This window comes from Myotis davidii, unplaced genomic scaffold (assembly GCF_000327345.1).
Source record: "Myotis davidii unplaced genomic scaffold, ASM32734v1 scaffold370, whole genome shotgun sequence".
NCBI lineage: Eukaryota > Metazoa > Chordata > Mammalia > Chiroptera > Vespertilionidae > Myotis > Myotis davidii.
In genome coordinates, this window is record NW_006288615.1 from 12553907 (window position 1) to 12567156 (window position 13250).

At 39.0% G+C, this 13250-nt stretch overlaps 1 protein-coding gene across 7 annotated transcripts in view; it reads left to right on the forward strand.

Moving 5' to 3' along the window:
- Positions 1–10738, forward strand: part of PRKRA (protein activator of interferon induced protein kinase EIF2AK2) — a 15172-nt gene extending 4434 nt beyond the window's left edge. For 3 of the 7 annotated variants that reach the window (XM_015561960.1, XM_015561958.1, XM_015561959.1), the window contains 6 exons: positions 774–828; positions 1658–1736; positions 3222–3339; positions 4776–4870; positions 7640–7814; positions 10243–10734. In XM_015561960.1, coding sequence (XP_015417446.1) covers positions 774–828; positions 1658–1736; positions 3222–3339; positions 4776–4870; positions 7640–7814; positions 10243–10400 — 680 coding nt within the window. In that variant the 3' untranslated portion in view covers positions 10401–10734. Of the gene's footprint in view, positions 1–773; positions 829–1657; positions 1737–3221; positions 3340–4775; positions 4871–7639; positions 7815–8963; positions 9025–10242 lie in introns of all 7 variants that reach the window. The other 4 variants (XM_015561956.1, XM_015561961.1, XM_015561957.1 and 1 more) reach the window with 3 other exon arrangements.
- The last annotated feature ends 2512 nt before the right edge of the window (positions 10739–13250 follow it).

Sequence of the window (13250 nt, forward strand, 5' to 3'; positions counted from 1 at the left end):
TATCTTGAAGTGGTGTCCTTGGTTTCTAATGGGCACAGCCTGGAATATGGTGTGCCTTCAGCGGCTTTTCTTTGCATGCACTCAAATATATTTGGAGAACAGTTTGCGTATCTGTTCGTAGCTGATAGCATAGGCCCGTGGGGTTTTTGCTTCCCAGCCATAGCAAAACTGTTGACTTAGGGATGTATCTGGGCTCTCATGCAATGCTGCTCCCTTTTTCTAAATTATTCTAACCATTCGGATAGTTTAGCCAGTGTAAGCCTTGGATTTTATAAAATGATGCTTGATTCTATAATTGATTGATGCTACCTTTTTAGACATGCCAAATGGAATGGCAGGTACTGGATCTCCCCCTTGCTTGTGATGGCTATGCTATTTCTCTGCTGCCCAGGATCAACCCAAAACGTTAAGTGTATTTGTGGAAATGAGTGTACGCTGTGTCCTTCCTGCACATGAGCACTTCACTTTATCAGCAGAAAAGACTCATGCACTTTACAGGATGGGGCAAAAGTAGGCTTACAGTTGTTCGTATGGAAAATAATAGAATAATTAATAAATAATACAGGAATAAACTAATATGTGTACTTACAACTATAAACCTACTTTTGCCCCTCCCTGTATTTTTGTGCTTCTTGGCAGATAAAATGGGAATTACTAAGCTATAATGAGACCTAAAGTGGCCTGATTTAATACAGACTTTCTCACTTCTTCATCACAATTTTTTAGGTAGCTTAGACATGCAGCATTGTAAGTGAATATTCATATCTCATCAGCCTCTGTAAAGCTTGAAATTCTGGTAGAAAAGAAACTTGAGGAAGTGGCAATAACTAAGTCTCATTTGTCAGGGAAGAAATGACTTTCAATTGCCTCAGTGGTAGTACCCGGAAATGTAGCTTATTCAATGTCAGGCACCATCACCCAAGTAATTAGTATTTCAAATTACTTAGAAGAAATTGTTTTCTTTTTTCCTAATAACCATCGTCAGATGCTGAAACCAGATTCATGCAGGCCATCTAGGATGCATGTAAATCTTAGGGTTATCCTAGCTTAGAGCAGATGATATATCAAACAGATTTTTCTCCTATAATTAATTATCTGAAGGAAAAACTGCATTTATGATTTACATTATTCACAGGCTAAATTTCCTGACTAATTATTAGTCTTCCCTTTTTGTGTAGTTGTAACAATTGTATGCTTTACTTAAATACATTTTATTGAGCACCAGTTACATGCAAAGTACTACAAAGCTTATGAAGGTAAGTAATAGATGGGCCCTACCATCAAGGAGTTTACAATCTGAACAGGGGCAAGAGGTGGTGAGGGATGGACAAATTACATGTATTTGTAAGAGTGTATAACTTATGGTAAAATAGTTTGCTTAAGCAAGTGTCAAACCAAATGTTATAATGGCTCAAAGGAGTGAGAAAATATGTTCCATTGGGGTAAGAGGGTAGGCTTTTTACAGGATGTGGCATTTGAGATATTCCTTGGGTGATGGGTAGATCAGATTCTCGTGAAAGAGTCGGGAGATAAGGGCATTCTGTGTAGAGCGAACAGCAAAAGCAAAGACATAGAGGGGGGAAGAGAAAGTACTTGTCGTGTATTTGGTAACTTGGGGGAGATCATTTGGGTTTATAACACTTTAAAAAATGTTTAGCTTTGCAGTTCCTGACCCCTTAATGCCTGATCCTTCCAAGCAACCAAAGAACCAGCTTAATCCTATTGGCTCATTACAGGTAAGTTGCACAGTTTTTCCATATTTAACATTTTGTCTACTGAAGAAAGGTGTCATAATTGGGCTAAACAAGGAATTAATATTTTAAAGATAAGATGATATAATATTTTGTTTTCCAATTTATGGTCATTAGATATTACAGTGCTAACTTGAAATTATTTTCCTGTTTATTTTTTGGATTTTCCTCCATATACAGTATCTGCCTTTGGCTTGTGGAATTCTCATTTGAGATCAACAGAACCTCTGCATATGTTTTATACTTTAAGAATGTTTCTTGCCACTTTTTTGACAAACCTCTTTCTACTTTTGTTGAGACAAAAGACTAAATTTAAAGAACTCAAATCAGGTAGCCTAATTCAAGAATAGGGAAGAAGTCTTCATTTGCTTATTCTACCAAATATATATATTCAGCTCTGAATTTCGGCATACAGAATAGCCTTTTGCAGATTATCTGTGTGCTCTCTTGGACAACACCCCTCCCGGTTATCCAACCAGTCCTTTGGTCTCTTTCCTGCTCCATGAGTTATTCTGTAGTTTTCTCCTTTTCCAAACCAGTTTGCTATCTCTGCTCCTCTTTTGCTCTTGATCAGTTACAGTGATTAGCCAGCTGTGGGTAGAGGGGTCTATAGCTCAGAGGGAAAAGGCTTTAGGAACTGTTGGCAGCAAAACCTATGGATATCCTCTGAGGTTTTTACTCAGTTTGTCTTCCTACTTGAACTCTTTGATATCAGCTCACTGTAGCTTAATGGAAGAATCTCTACCAATAAAAGGGTAATATGCTAATTAGAACGGGTTGACTGGAAATCTTCCAGATGTCCGACTTCCTTCCGGACAAAGCGTTGGTGGCGGGGACCAAGGCAGAGGCTGTTAGGGGCAATCAGGCCAGTAAGGGAGCAAGCAGTTAGGGGCAATCAGACAGGCGGGGGAGCAAGTAGTGAGGGCTAAGATCAGGCCAGTGCAGGGGAGCAAGCAGTTAGGGGTGCGATCAGGCTGGCAGGGGAGCCGTTAGGTGGCAATCAAGCCTGCAGGAGAGTGGTTAGGGGGAGAACAGGCCGGCAGGCAGAGGTGGTTAGGGTCGATCAGGCAGGCAGGCAGAGGCAGTTAGGGGTGATCAGGCAGGTAGGCAGGCAAGCAGTGAGGAGCCAGCGGTCCTGGATTGTGAGAGGGATGTCTGACTGCCGGGATGGGGCCTAAACCAGCAGTCGGACATCCCCGGAGGGGTTCCAGATTGGAGAGGGTGCAGGCCGGGCTGAGGGACACTGAATTTCATGTACCGGGCCTCTAGTGCCATTCATAAGCAGGAAACTGCTTCAGTTTTGGTATTATGGGCTTACAAGGGTATTCCCTAATTTTCCTATTCCAGAATGTCATTATTCCTTTAAACATATAAATAGAAATGAGATCAAAATCATGAAAGAATGTCATTTATGTGATTGAGCCTTTGCGTAGTAAAAATTACTACTAAAGCCTCATCTCAATTTTCTAGGAATTGGCTATTCATCATGGCTGGAGACTTCCTGAATATACCCTTTCCCAGGAGGGAGGACCCGCTCATAAGAGAGAATATACCACAATCTGCAAGCTAGAGTCATTTATGGAAACTGGTACTTATTTCTTTTTACCCTCATACAATTGGAGACATTTGATGTATTTTCAAATGATGAATGACCATAGAAATTTCTGTGGTGGCAACTTCTCAAATTTTTTTGTTGAGAAAAAATTGATACACTCCTGTTCTACTGTCTCTAACTTTCTGAGGATGAATTTAAGTAAATATTTGGTTTAAGAATACTTAGACTTCTTAATTTGATATTTTTAAAAATCAAGAGTTATTAATGGAAAGATAAATAACTAATTGACTCATTATATAATCCTCAGTGATATACTAAATACTTAAGAAATCTCATTTGGTATTTCGGCAGCTATTCTAGAAGATAGGACTAGAAAACATCTTGTTTGCATTTGAAAATAAGATGATTAATAAGAGGTTAGATGACAAAACATTGCAATGATAGCAACTTTTATATTGTAAAGGCCATAAACAATGAGGAAAAAAGTTAGTTAATAAAGTACTATTAAGGAATCCTATTTAACTTCTCTAACATGTTTCTATTATTTTTTAAAGTGGCTTGAAAAGGAATTTTGCCTTGGCTACCTGTTAGTTTCAACATACAAGCTACTTTTTGCCCTCAAGAGGTAGCATGGGCCCCAGTTGGTTTGGCTCAGTGGATAGAGGGTTCGCCTGCAGACTGAAGGGTCCCGGGTTCAATTCTGGTCAAGGGCACGTGCCCAGGTTGCAGGCTCGGTCCTCAGTAGGGGGCGTGTAGGAGGCAGCCAATCAATGATTCTCTCTCATCATTGATGTTTCTATTTCTCTCCCTTCTCTGAAATCAATAAAAGTATATTTAAAAATAATAATAATAAAAAAATAAAATGAGACTGTCTTTTTTTTAAAAAAAAAAAAAAAAGAGGGAGTGTGAGCCAGTGCAGAAAGCACTGAGCAAGAAGCAGGTGCCTCAACTTCTGTTTTTGATGCAATCTTTGGTTTGCAGGATAGGCAACTTAATCTCTCTGGGCCGTAGTTTTTAAATCTAACAGAAGTATGGAAGGAGATGAAGTATATGGTCTCTTTCAACTTCAGTATCCCCTTTCTTATTCATGATAGAGAAATTCCACATAATTGTCAGTTTATAGAAAATTGTAAGCAGGAAAACAATGAGAAACAAGTGGTAACTCAAATATACCTTAATAAATATAAATATTTGATCAGAACTCATTAAAACTAGGCATAGGGAAATATAGCTGTTAATGAAAAAACAGAAAGTATAACTACTAAAGTTAAACTGTTAAAAGAAATGCCTTCAAAAATGTAAGAATTAATAGCTATATGAATCACAACAAGCAAAGATGTCAGGTCAGTAAAAAATAGACTAGTATATAAAACCATGAGGTGGTTCTCTGATTAAATGCAATACACGTTTGATCATTCTCTGTGGACACATTTCTTTTCTAAACCTACCATTTCTTTTTAATTATTTAGGAAAAGGGGCATCAAAAAAACAAGCCAAGAGAAATGCTGCGGAGAAATTTCTTGCCAAATTCAGTAACATTTCTCCAGAGAACCACATTTCTTTAGTGAGTAATGATCATACAGCTATGATATTAATGTGATTAAGCGTCTCTTTTTTTAATCTATTGTTGACAGTATTACAGATATTTCCCATTTTCCCCTCTTTTGCCGCCGCCCCCCCATCCCCCCGCCCCATCTCTTGCTGTAGGAAACTTGCCTAGATTTCTTGTTGTATTGATACTTCATAGTTGCAGTTTTAGAAAATCTCTTCATTGTTTAGTTACACACTACCCCAATCCAATTTAATCTGCTTGCTCTACGTGAGCCAGGGTCATAGGGGTGACCAGGTCAGAGGGCTTGGGAGGCATAGACAAATTGAGAATACTGTGAGGATCTAAAGATAATAGGCCCTGAAATCGTGCTATTTTTGCCTTCACATTAACAGTGCATTCCCATCCCTTTCTTCATTCACTCATTTATCCACTCAGGAAACATTTAGTGAGCTCATACTCTGTGCCAAGCTTTGTGCTGGGTAGTGGCATACAGTGATAAGACAGTCTCTGCTCCTAAGGTGTTTATGGCAGACTGAAAGGAAAAGAACCTACAGACTAGACTGGCCCTTACAGAGGCTGCTGTAGGAACATGGGAGAAGCCATCCAGCTGAGACTGGGGGTTTAGGGAAGGCTCCTTGGAGGAATATCTACATTGAGACTTGTAGGATGAGAGTAGGGGGAAAAGAACTCCAGAGAGAAGAAAGAGCTGGAGTGAAACATCATACGTAGTGTAGGAACCCTAAGTAATTTCGTATGGCTAGAGCAGAGAGTTGGAGGGAGTCTCAGACGGTGAGGCCATTAAGAAGATTGAACTTTATTCTGAGGGGAGAACAAAGTCATTAAAAAATTTTAATCTGGATTCACAGGCTCTAATTTAATTTATCCAGTAAAAGAAAAATCACTTGGCTGTGTTATGAAAAGTTAATGAATATTAGAGACCTGTTGGAACGCTGTTATAGAAATCAGATGACAAATGTTGGTGGCCTAAATTAAGGGAGTGGCAGTAGAAATGGTAGATTTAAAAATTATTTAGAAAACTAAAGTGAAGGGGGCATTGTCATTGATTGGATATGGGAAGTAAGGAAAAGGGAGAAAATAAACATTTTTAGTTTGGCAGCTGAGTAGATAGGGGCACCATTCATTCATATGGGGACCATAGAAAAGGAATAAGATTTGAGAAGGAACAGATAATGAGCTAAATGTAGAATATATTGAGTTTTAAAGATAATCAAGTAGAAGAAATACAGTTATTTTTTTTTAAAAAGTTCAACTTCATTCGTGCAAATTAAACAATATACTAATTTCATATTTTAGATCAACAAAACCTACAAAGTTTGATAACACCTGGTGTTGGTGAGGATATGAGAAGGCAAGCACCCTTTAAGACTTTGATGGGAGTATAAAGTGGTTCAAAATCAATTTGGAAGTATTTACCAAAATTAAAAGCGTGCATGTTTTTTGGCTCAGCAATTCTACTTCTAAAAATTATTCTGCACAGAAAGTCATTTAAGTGCAAAGGAGTTTTTATTGTAACATTGTTATTAAAAGCAAGAAACCAGAAACAACCTAAAACTCTTAGTTGGAGGCTGGTAATAAATATAATACATATATGTGCAAAGATGAGAAGAATGAGTAAGATGTAGAAGAGTAAGCTATCATTTTTGTTTAAAAAGATTATGTGTGTGTGTGTGTGTGTGTGTACTTGAATGTGCATAGAACATTTATGGAAGGGTACTGAAGAAAAGTTTAACAGCAAGTACCTCTGGGGAGTAGAACAGAAATCTAGGAAGGGGAGGTAAGGAAAAAAGACCACTATTCATTAGATGTTTGTTTTAATTGCAGGTTTTTTTAAAACCATGTGAATTAATTATGATTTAAAAAAAACAATTTTGTTTAAAGTTTCAATCAAGAAATATAAAATTCTATTTAGTAAATTGTACAAATTACTCAATTCTGTATCAGGGCCATTCCTATGATCTTTTGAAAATTTCTTAACCTATGTCTGGGCTCATTAATAAGGAAGACTAACGACAGGTTGCCCTACTTAGTTCAAAGAGTAGTTGTAGTGGGTTTTTTAAATGACATAATAAAAATAATTTGAGAAACATAAACATGGAATGTAAAACATTCTGAACACAGGTGAAAAAGGGAGGATATAGGGGAGAAAAAAGGAAAAGGAGAAAGAAAACAAAAACAAGCTCAGTTGGGTTCTGCAATATAAGTCTAAGAACTCTTGGACATCCTGCTATTCATTTAAATAACTTGTTCTTCTCAAACCCAACATACTTTTACCTTTTCTACAGTTCCTTTGTTTTCTACTGTACAGCTTTTGGTTACAGTGATTGGTATTTAATACAAGAAATCATAAAGATATGAAAATTGCTTTATATTTTAATTTGTAGATTGCTCTGCTAGTCAGATGCAATTATTTGCAAATTTGTTTATAGTATTCTTAAATATCTTATGTCTTAATGTGAGTGTCAGAAAAATTGAGAGACATTTGTGCTATACAAAAATATTTTTAAATACTTCACTATTAAAAAAAATGAAAAAAGAAAAATTAATACTTCCATTATGTTATTGCACATGCTTCTTTTTTAACATCATGCTATTTGTTAAATGTGTGTACTTGTTTGTGTTGTCTTGTTTAAATTAGAAAGTTAACCAAATTGTGTCCATTTAAACATGCATTATAAACTATTAAGTGTGAGTGCCTTCTAAATTAATTATAGTTGGAAACCAGTCCCAGTTCTGAGTCTTAACCTTCATCTCTGTTTTCAGACAAACGTAGTAGGACATTCCTTAGGATGTACTTGGCATTCCTTGAGGAATTCTCCTGGTGAAAAGATCAACTTACTGAAAAGAAGCCTCCTCAGTATTCCCAATACGAATTACATCCAGCTGCTCAGTGAAATCGCCAAGGAACAGGGTTTTAATATAACATATTTGGATATAGGTATGAGGGTTTTTTGGGGTTTTTTTTGCTATCCCAAAACATATTTCTTTTAAAAGTACGTTTGAGAAACAAAAACTTCTGTTATAATTAATGTCATTGATTAAGGAATCTAACTCTATTACCACAGCAGTAAAATATATAAATGATATTTTCCATTCTCATACATTATATTCAAAATAGCCAGCATCTCTACAGTTATAATAATAATAACAATAATAGCTAAGATTTATAGAATTTTATTTACTATGTGCCAGGCACTGTTCTAAGGACATTACATAATAACTAATTGAATCCTCAAACTAACCCTATGAAGTAGGTTCTGTATGCATATGAAGAAACTAAGGCACAGAAAAGTTGAGACACTTGTCCAAGATCACATAGCTAGTCAGTGCTAGAGCCAGGTTAGGGGAAGAGTAACTGTAGATACACTGTCCATTTATCTCGCCCTGATGGGAAGATTGACAGATAAAAAGACACCACATTTCTAAAACAAGGAGTGAGTTTGTGGGTTCTGTAATGACCAATGAACATGTCTCACATAGATGTTTCTGTTTCTCTTTCTCTCCCTCCCTCTCTAAAATAAAAAAACGTTTTAAAAAGAATAACAAAGATGGTAAGTGGAGTAGTCTACTGTGGATGCTTCTGGAGAAAAACAATGATAAAAACTATTGCTTAGACAAAGGATCTACTTTATATACACTTAGTAACCATCACGTTTGAGTATGTCATTACAGAACCCACAAACTCACTCCTTGTTCTATAAATGTGGTGTCTTTACAGAACGCACGCCAGACCTCTCTCCCCACTTCATCACTGTGTGCCAGTCCTGGGAGGCACATGGGGCAGGTCAATTTATAGCTTTCTCCCGTTCCAGCTGTCATTTTCTCTAGCCCTTAATCATTTAGGTAGACAAATGCAGAATGACTGGAGACGAAGTCAGTTTGGATTTTCTTTTAAGTCAATTTATAAAGCTGGCTACCGTGTACATGCGTTTATCGTCTTGATTTTACATCAGTATAATATGTGAAGAACTTGATACCTCTATTCCAGTTTCAGTGACCTGTAGGGACCTAGCTTTCAGAGGTCCTAGCACTGGAAAGTAGGGTGTTTAGGGACTGAAAGAACTTCTGATTTTCTCTGTTGCTTTAGGATCAAATGTGCTGGGAATTTAGTATGGACAGATGGTCAGAAAAGGCGGCTGATGGGGCAGGCAAGTTGGAAGCAGCTGCTTAATGGGTGTGGTGTTTCCTCGTGGTATGATGAAATGACGAAAATGTTTTATAACTAGATAGAGGTGGTGGTTGCACAACATTGCGAATGTACTAAATGCCATTCAATAGTTCACTTTAGAAATGATTAACTTTATGTTGTGTGAATTTTACCTCACTTAAAAAAATAAAAGAACCTAGATGCTAGAACTAGAAAGTCTCTTCAGGCATTAAATAATCCCATTGTATCTGGATACTTCCCTCTATGTTGACTAACTGAAATAACATTTAATCATGACCTCTTTAAACAAATTATGACTTGTGTGTTCTCCTTCTTCCCTGATCTTACTTGTTGTCTTCAGTAAGAGTGATTCATCGTTGATGAGAAGAGCATTTGTTTCCTGGGTTAGGTATTACTTTAAAACACCCTAACCCTTAGACTCTTTTCCCAGATTTATAACCAAAGAACATTAAGGCACAAAGGAGGTAGTGCCCTGAACCATGTGTGTCCTAGTTCACTGTCCACTGAAAATACCCCTAGACTTCATAATGAAAAATGCAACTTCTCCAGGCTTCTAGCCAATGGTTTTTTCCCTTTTGAAAAAGTTGCTGTGGTTCAATAATTTGTAAACACTGTTCAGATAGCCACATTAGAATTGTCTTGGGAGCTTTTTTGTTTGTTTGTTTTTTAAAATGCAAGAATCTGGCATATTTTAACCCTAACCCTGCATTTCTGATTGAGCAGGCTGGAGCAAGGCCTGGACACCTGCATTGCTAAGTTCCCTCTGATGATTATCAAGCACATCTGTGTTTGAGAGTTGCTGTAGCTGAGCAGCTGTGTTTTGTTTTTTGTTTGTACAAGAATAACAAAGATGCCTGGCCCATGTGGCTCAGTAGGTTGGAGCATCATCCCATGGACGGGAAGGTCTTGGGTTTGATTCTCAGTCAGGGCACATACCTAGGTTTCAGGTTCAGTCCCCAGTTGGGGCACATGTGGGAGGCAACCAATGGACATGTCTCACATCGATGTTTCTGCTTCTCTTCCTCTCCCTTCCTCCCTCTCTAAAATAAAAATTTTTAAGAAAGAATAACAAAGATGATAAGTGGAGTAGTCTACCATGGATGCTTACAGAGAAAAACAATGATAAAAACTATTGCTTAGACAAAGGATCTACTTTGTATGCACTTATTAACTATCACGTTTGAATATGTCATTACAGAAGAATTGAGTGCCAACGGACAGTATCAGTGCCTCGCGGAACTGTCCACCAGCCCTATCACAGTCTGCCACGGCTCTGGGATCTCCTGCAGCAATGCACAGAGTGATGCCGCCCACAATGCTTTGCAGTACTTAAAGATAATAGCAGAAAGAAAGTAAATGTGGGACAACCTAGAAAACCCTGCAGCAGCACATAACACGCCCCTCTCTCACCCCTTCCCAAGTAACACATTTACTGTAATGTTTGAGTTTATGTGTTGTTTCTAAATCCCTTTCATAGACTCCATCAACACTACAGATTTCATTATCTCCTAGTTGTTATTAAACTCTTTTTAATGGCTTCAACTTTGTATTGGTATACTGTATTTATAAACTTTGTACCACAAGCAGAGTGTAGCACCCATTTGGCAATGCCATGTACATAGGAGGAAGAAACTGCATGTGTATTGATGATGATGAAGATGATGAAATAAAACTGCTAACAACAGTCTTTCTTACTGGTGCTTAACCTCACTTTGTGCAAGGCTTTCAAAGGGAAATCGCAGGTGGCCCCTTAGACTTAGAGGGTTGAGGATGCACTAACAGGCTTTTATTGAATGTGACTGTTAAATGTCAGGGGACACGGTGGTCCACTGTGTATTTGGATCCAAGTGATAAAGAGCCGTTGTATTAATGGGTTCTACTCATTTTATGAAAGTGTTACTGACTTGACTGTGGCTCCCTTCTCAGCCATTCTTGTAAGTAACATTGTAATGTGGCTGTTCTGTTATTATTTATGGTTTACTTCTGAAAGTCAAAGGTTAAAAAAAACTATGGCCTAAGCAAAAATTTATAAATTGATACATGACTCACTTCCATATTTTCTCAAAGCATATGCAACGTTGTCTTTTTCTTTGACATAACGATTCATCAATGAATGAATACTGTAGTTGAAAAAGGATTAGTAGTACCAAAACAAAACTTCCTCGTGTACTCAATTCAGTTACAAGAAATGGTTTCAAACAAGGCAGTGAGTGATTAAAAGGTGGGGAAATAAGTGTCATGCACAGATTTTAACTTTGCCTTTTATGTTTCCGTATACCATCCTGTGGCACCAAGTCTGCCCTGTCAGCTCTGGCCGAGACTGTGCTTGGTAGACCATTGGATGTCTCTGGCCTGTTCAGAGCCCAGGGAAAGCTCTGAGTGAGGCAGGATAGTGAGCTGGGAAAATTCCTGGGCGAGTGGAATGGGGAAACTGAGGCAAGATAAACAAGGGCAAACAATTTGACCAATTTAGAGCCAACTAGTGAATTGCAAGACCTTATCTTTCCCAACCAGGGACACTTGAGAACAAATGGTTTATACCTCTCCTCGCTGACCAGAGAGTAAATACCTCAAATCACCCCGGTTAGGGAGATAGAGGACAGAGACTCAATTAACACATTAAGTGCCCTGTCAGTCACTGGAGACTGACACTATCTGTCCGGAAGACAAAACAGACTGGGCGCTTAACGTGTTAATGCCATTAGTGCCAGCCAAACCCAAGGACAGATGAAGTTGGGAACAAATAAAAAACCCATTAGAGCCAGACAGGCCCAAGATAAAAGTAAGACACTAACCTGACCGGTGTGGCGTAGTGGTTGAGTGTCGACCCATGAACCAGGAGATCTTGTTTCTATTCTCAGGGCACATGCCTGGGTTGCGGGCTCTATCACCAGTAAGGGGTGTGCAGGAGGCAGCCGGTTGATGATTCTCTTTCATCGTTGATAATTCTATCTCTCCCTCTTCCTCTCTGAAATCAATAAGAATATATTTTTTAAAAAGTAAAACACTAAGCCCTAGCTGGTATAGCTCAGTGGATAAAGCATCGGCCTGCAAACCAAAGGGTGCCAGGTTCAGTTCCAGTCAAGGGCACATATCTTGGTTGCAGGCTCAATCCCGGGCCCTGGTCGGGGCTCATGCAGGAGACAACCAACTGATGTGTTTCTCTCACATCAATGTTTCTGTCTTTCCCTTTCCCACTCTCCCTAAGAATCAATGGAAAAATATCCTCAGGTGAAAATTAACAACAGCAAAAAGTAAAACCCATGAGTGTCTTCTTTCACCCAAGCAATGAGATGGGCTTTCCCTGGCCCCACCCTGGACAGCCTTTTGGGGGGAAATCATCAAAAGTTTATATCTTATTCACATTGGAGAGAGATTCCATTCAAGCACATTGGGTTTAGAATCCACCTTCTGATTCACTGGACCCACCTTCTTCCAGAGGCCAAATGGGTCAACATGGATTCTGGCCACAAGACCAACATTCCAATTTACTGCTTCTTTGTTGCTTTTCTTTCTTTTTACTAAAATGCCCAAGATAGATAATACCCCCTGTGGGAGCGCTCTGACCACCAGGGGGCAGCTCCTGCATTGAGCATCTGCCCCCTGGTGGTCAGTGTGTGTCATAGTGACCAGTCATTCCCAGTCCTTCTGCTGTTATAGTCAATTTGCATATTATCCTTTTTTATATAGGAGTGCCTGGCCAGCCTGGGTGAGGGGTTGAGGGCCATTTGCAGGCTGACTAAGCCCCCTAGCGGGAACCATCACCCCATGAAGGTGTGGCCAGCCTGGGTGAGGAGCTGATGACTGTTTGCAGGCTGGCCACAACCCGCAGCCACCCAAGCTCCCAGTGGATGCTGGCTGGAAGCAGGTATCTGGGATTTATTTGTCTTCTATAATTGAAACTTTGTTGCCATGAGCAGAGGCCACAGCCAGCTCAGGGCCAGCAGGAAGCTTGGCTTCCTCTATCGCCCGTGCAACCAAACCTCCTGCTTGCTCCAGCTCCGTGGCTGCTGGCCGCCATCTTGGTTGGCTTAATTTGCATATAGCAGCTCTCATTGGCTGGGGGGCATGGCTTAGGGCATAGCAAAGGTACAGTCAATTAGCATCTTTGTCTTTTATTAGTGTGTATGTGTGTGTGTGTGTATGTGTGTGTGTGTGTGTATGTGTGCATTTATATATATTGTCCAGATTATTATGACCACCTGA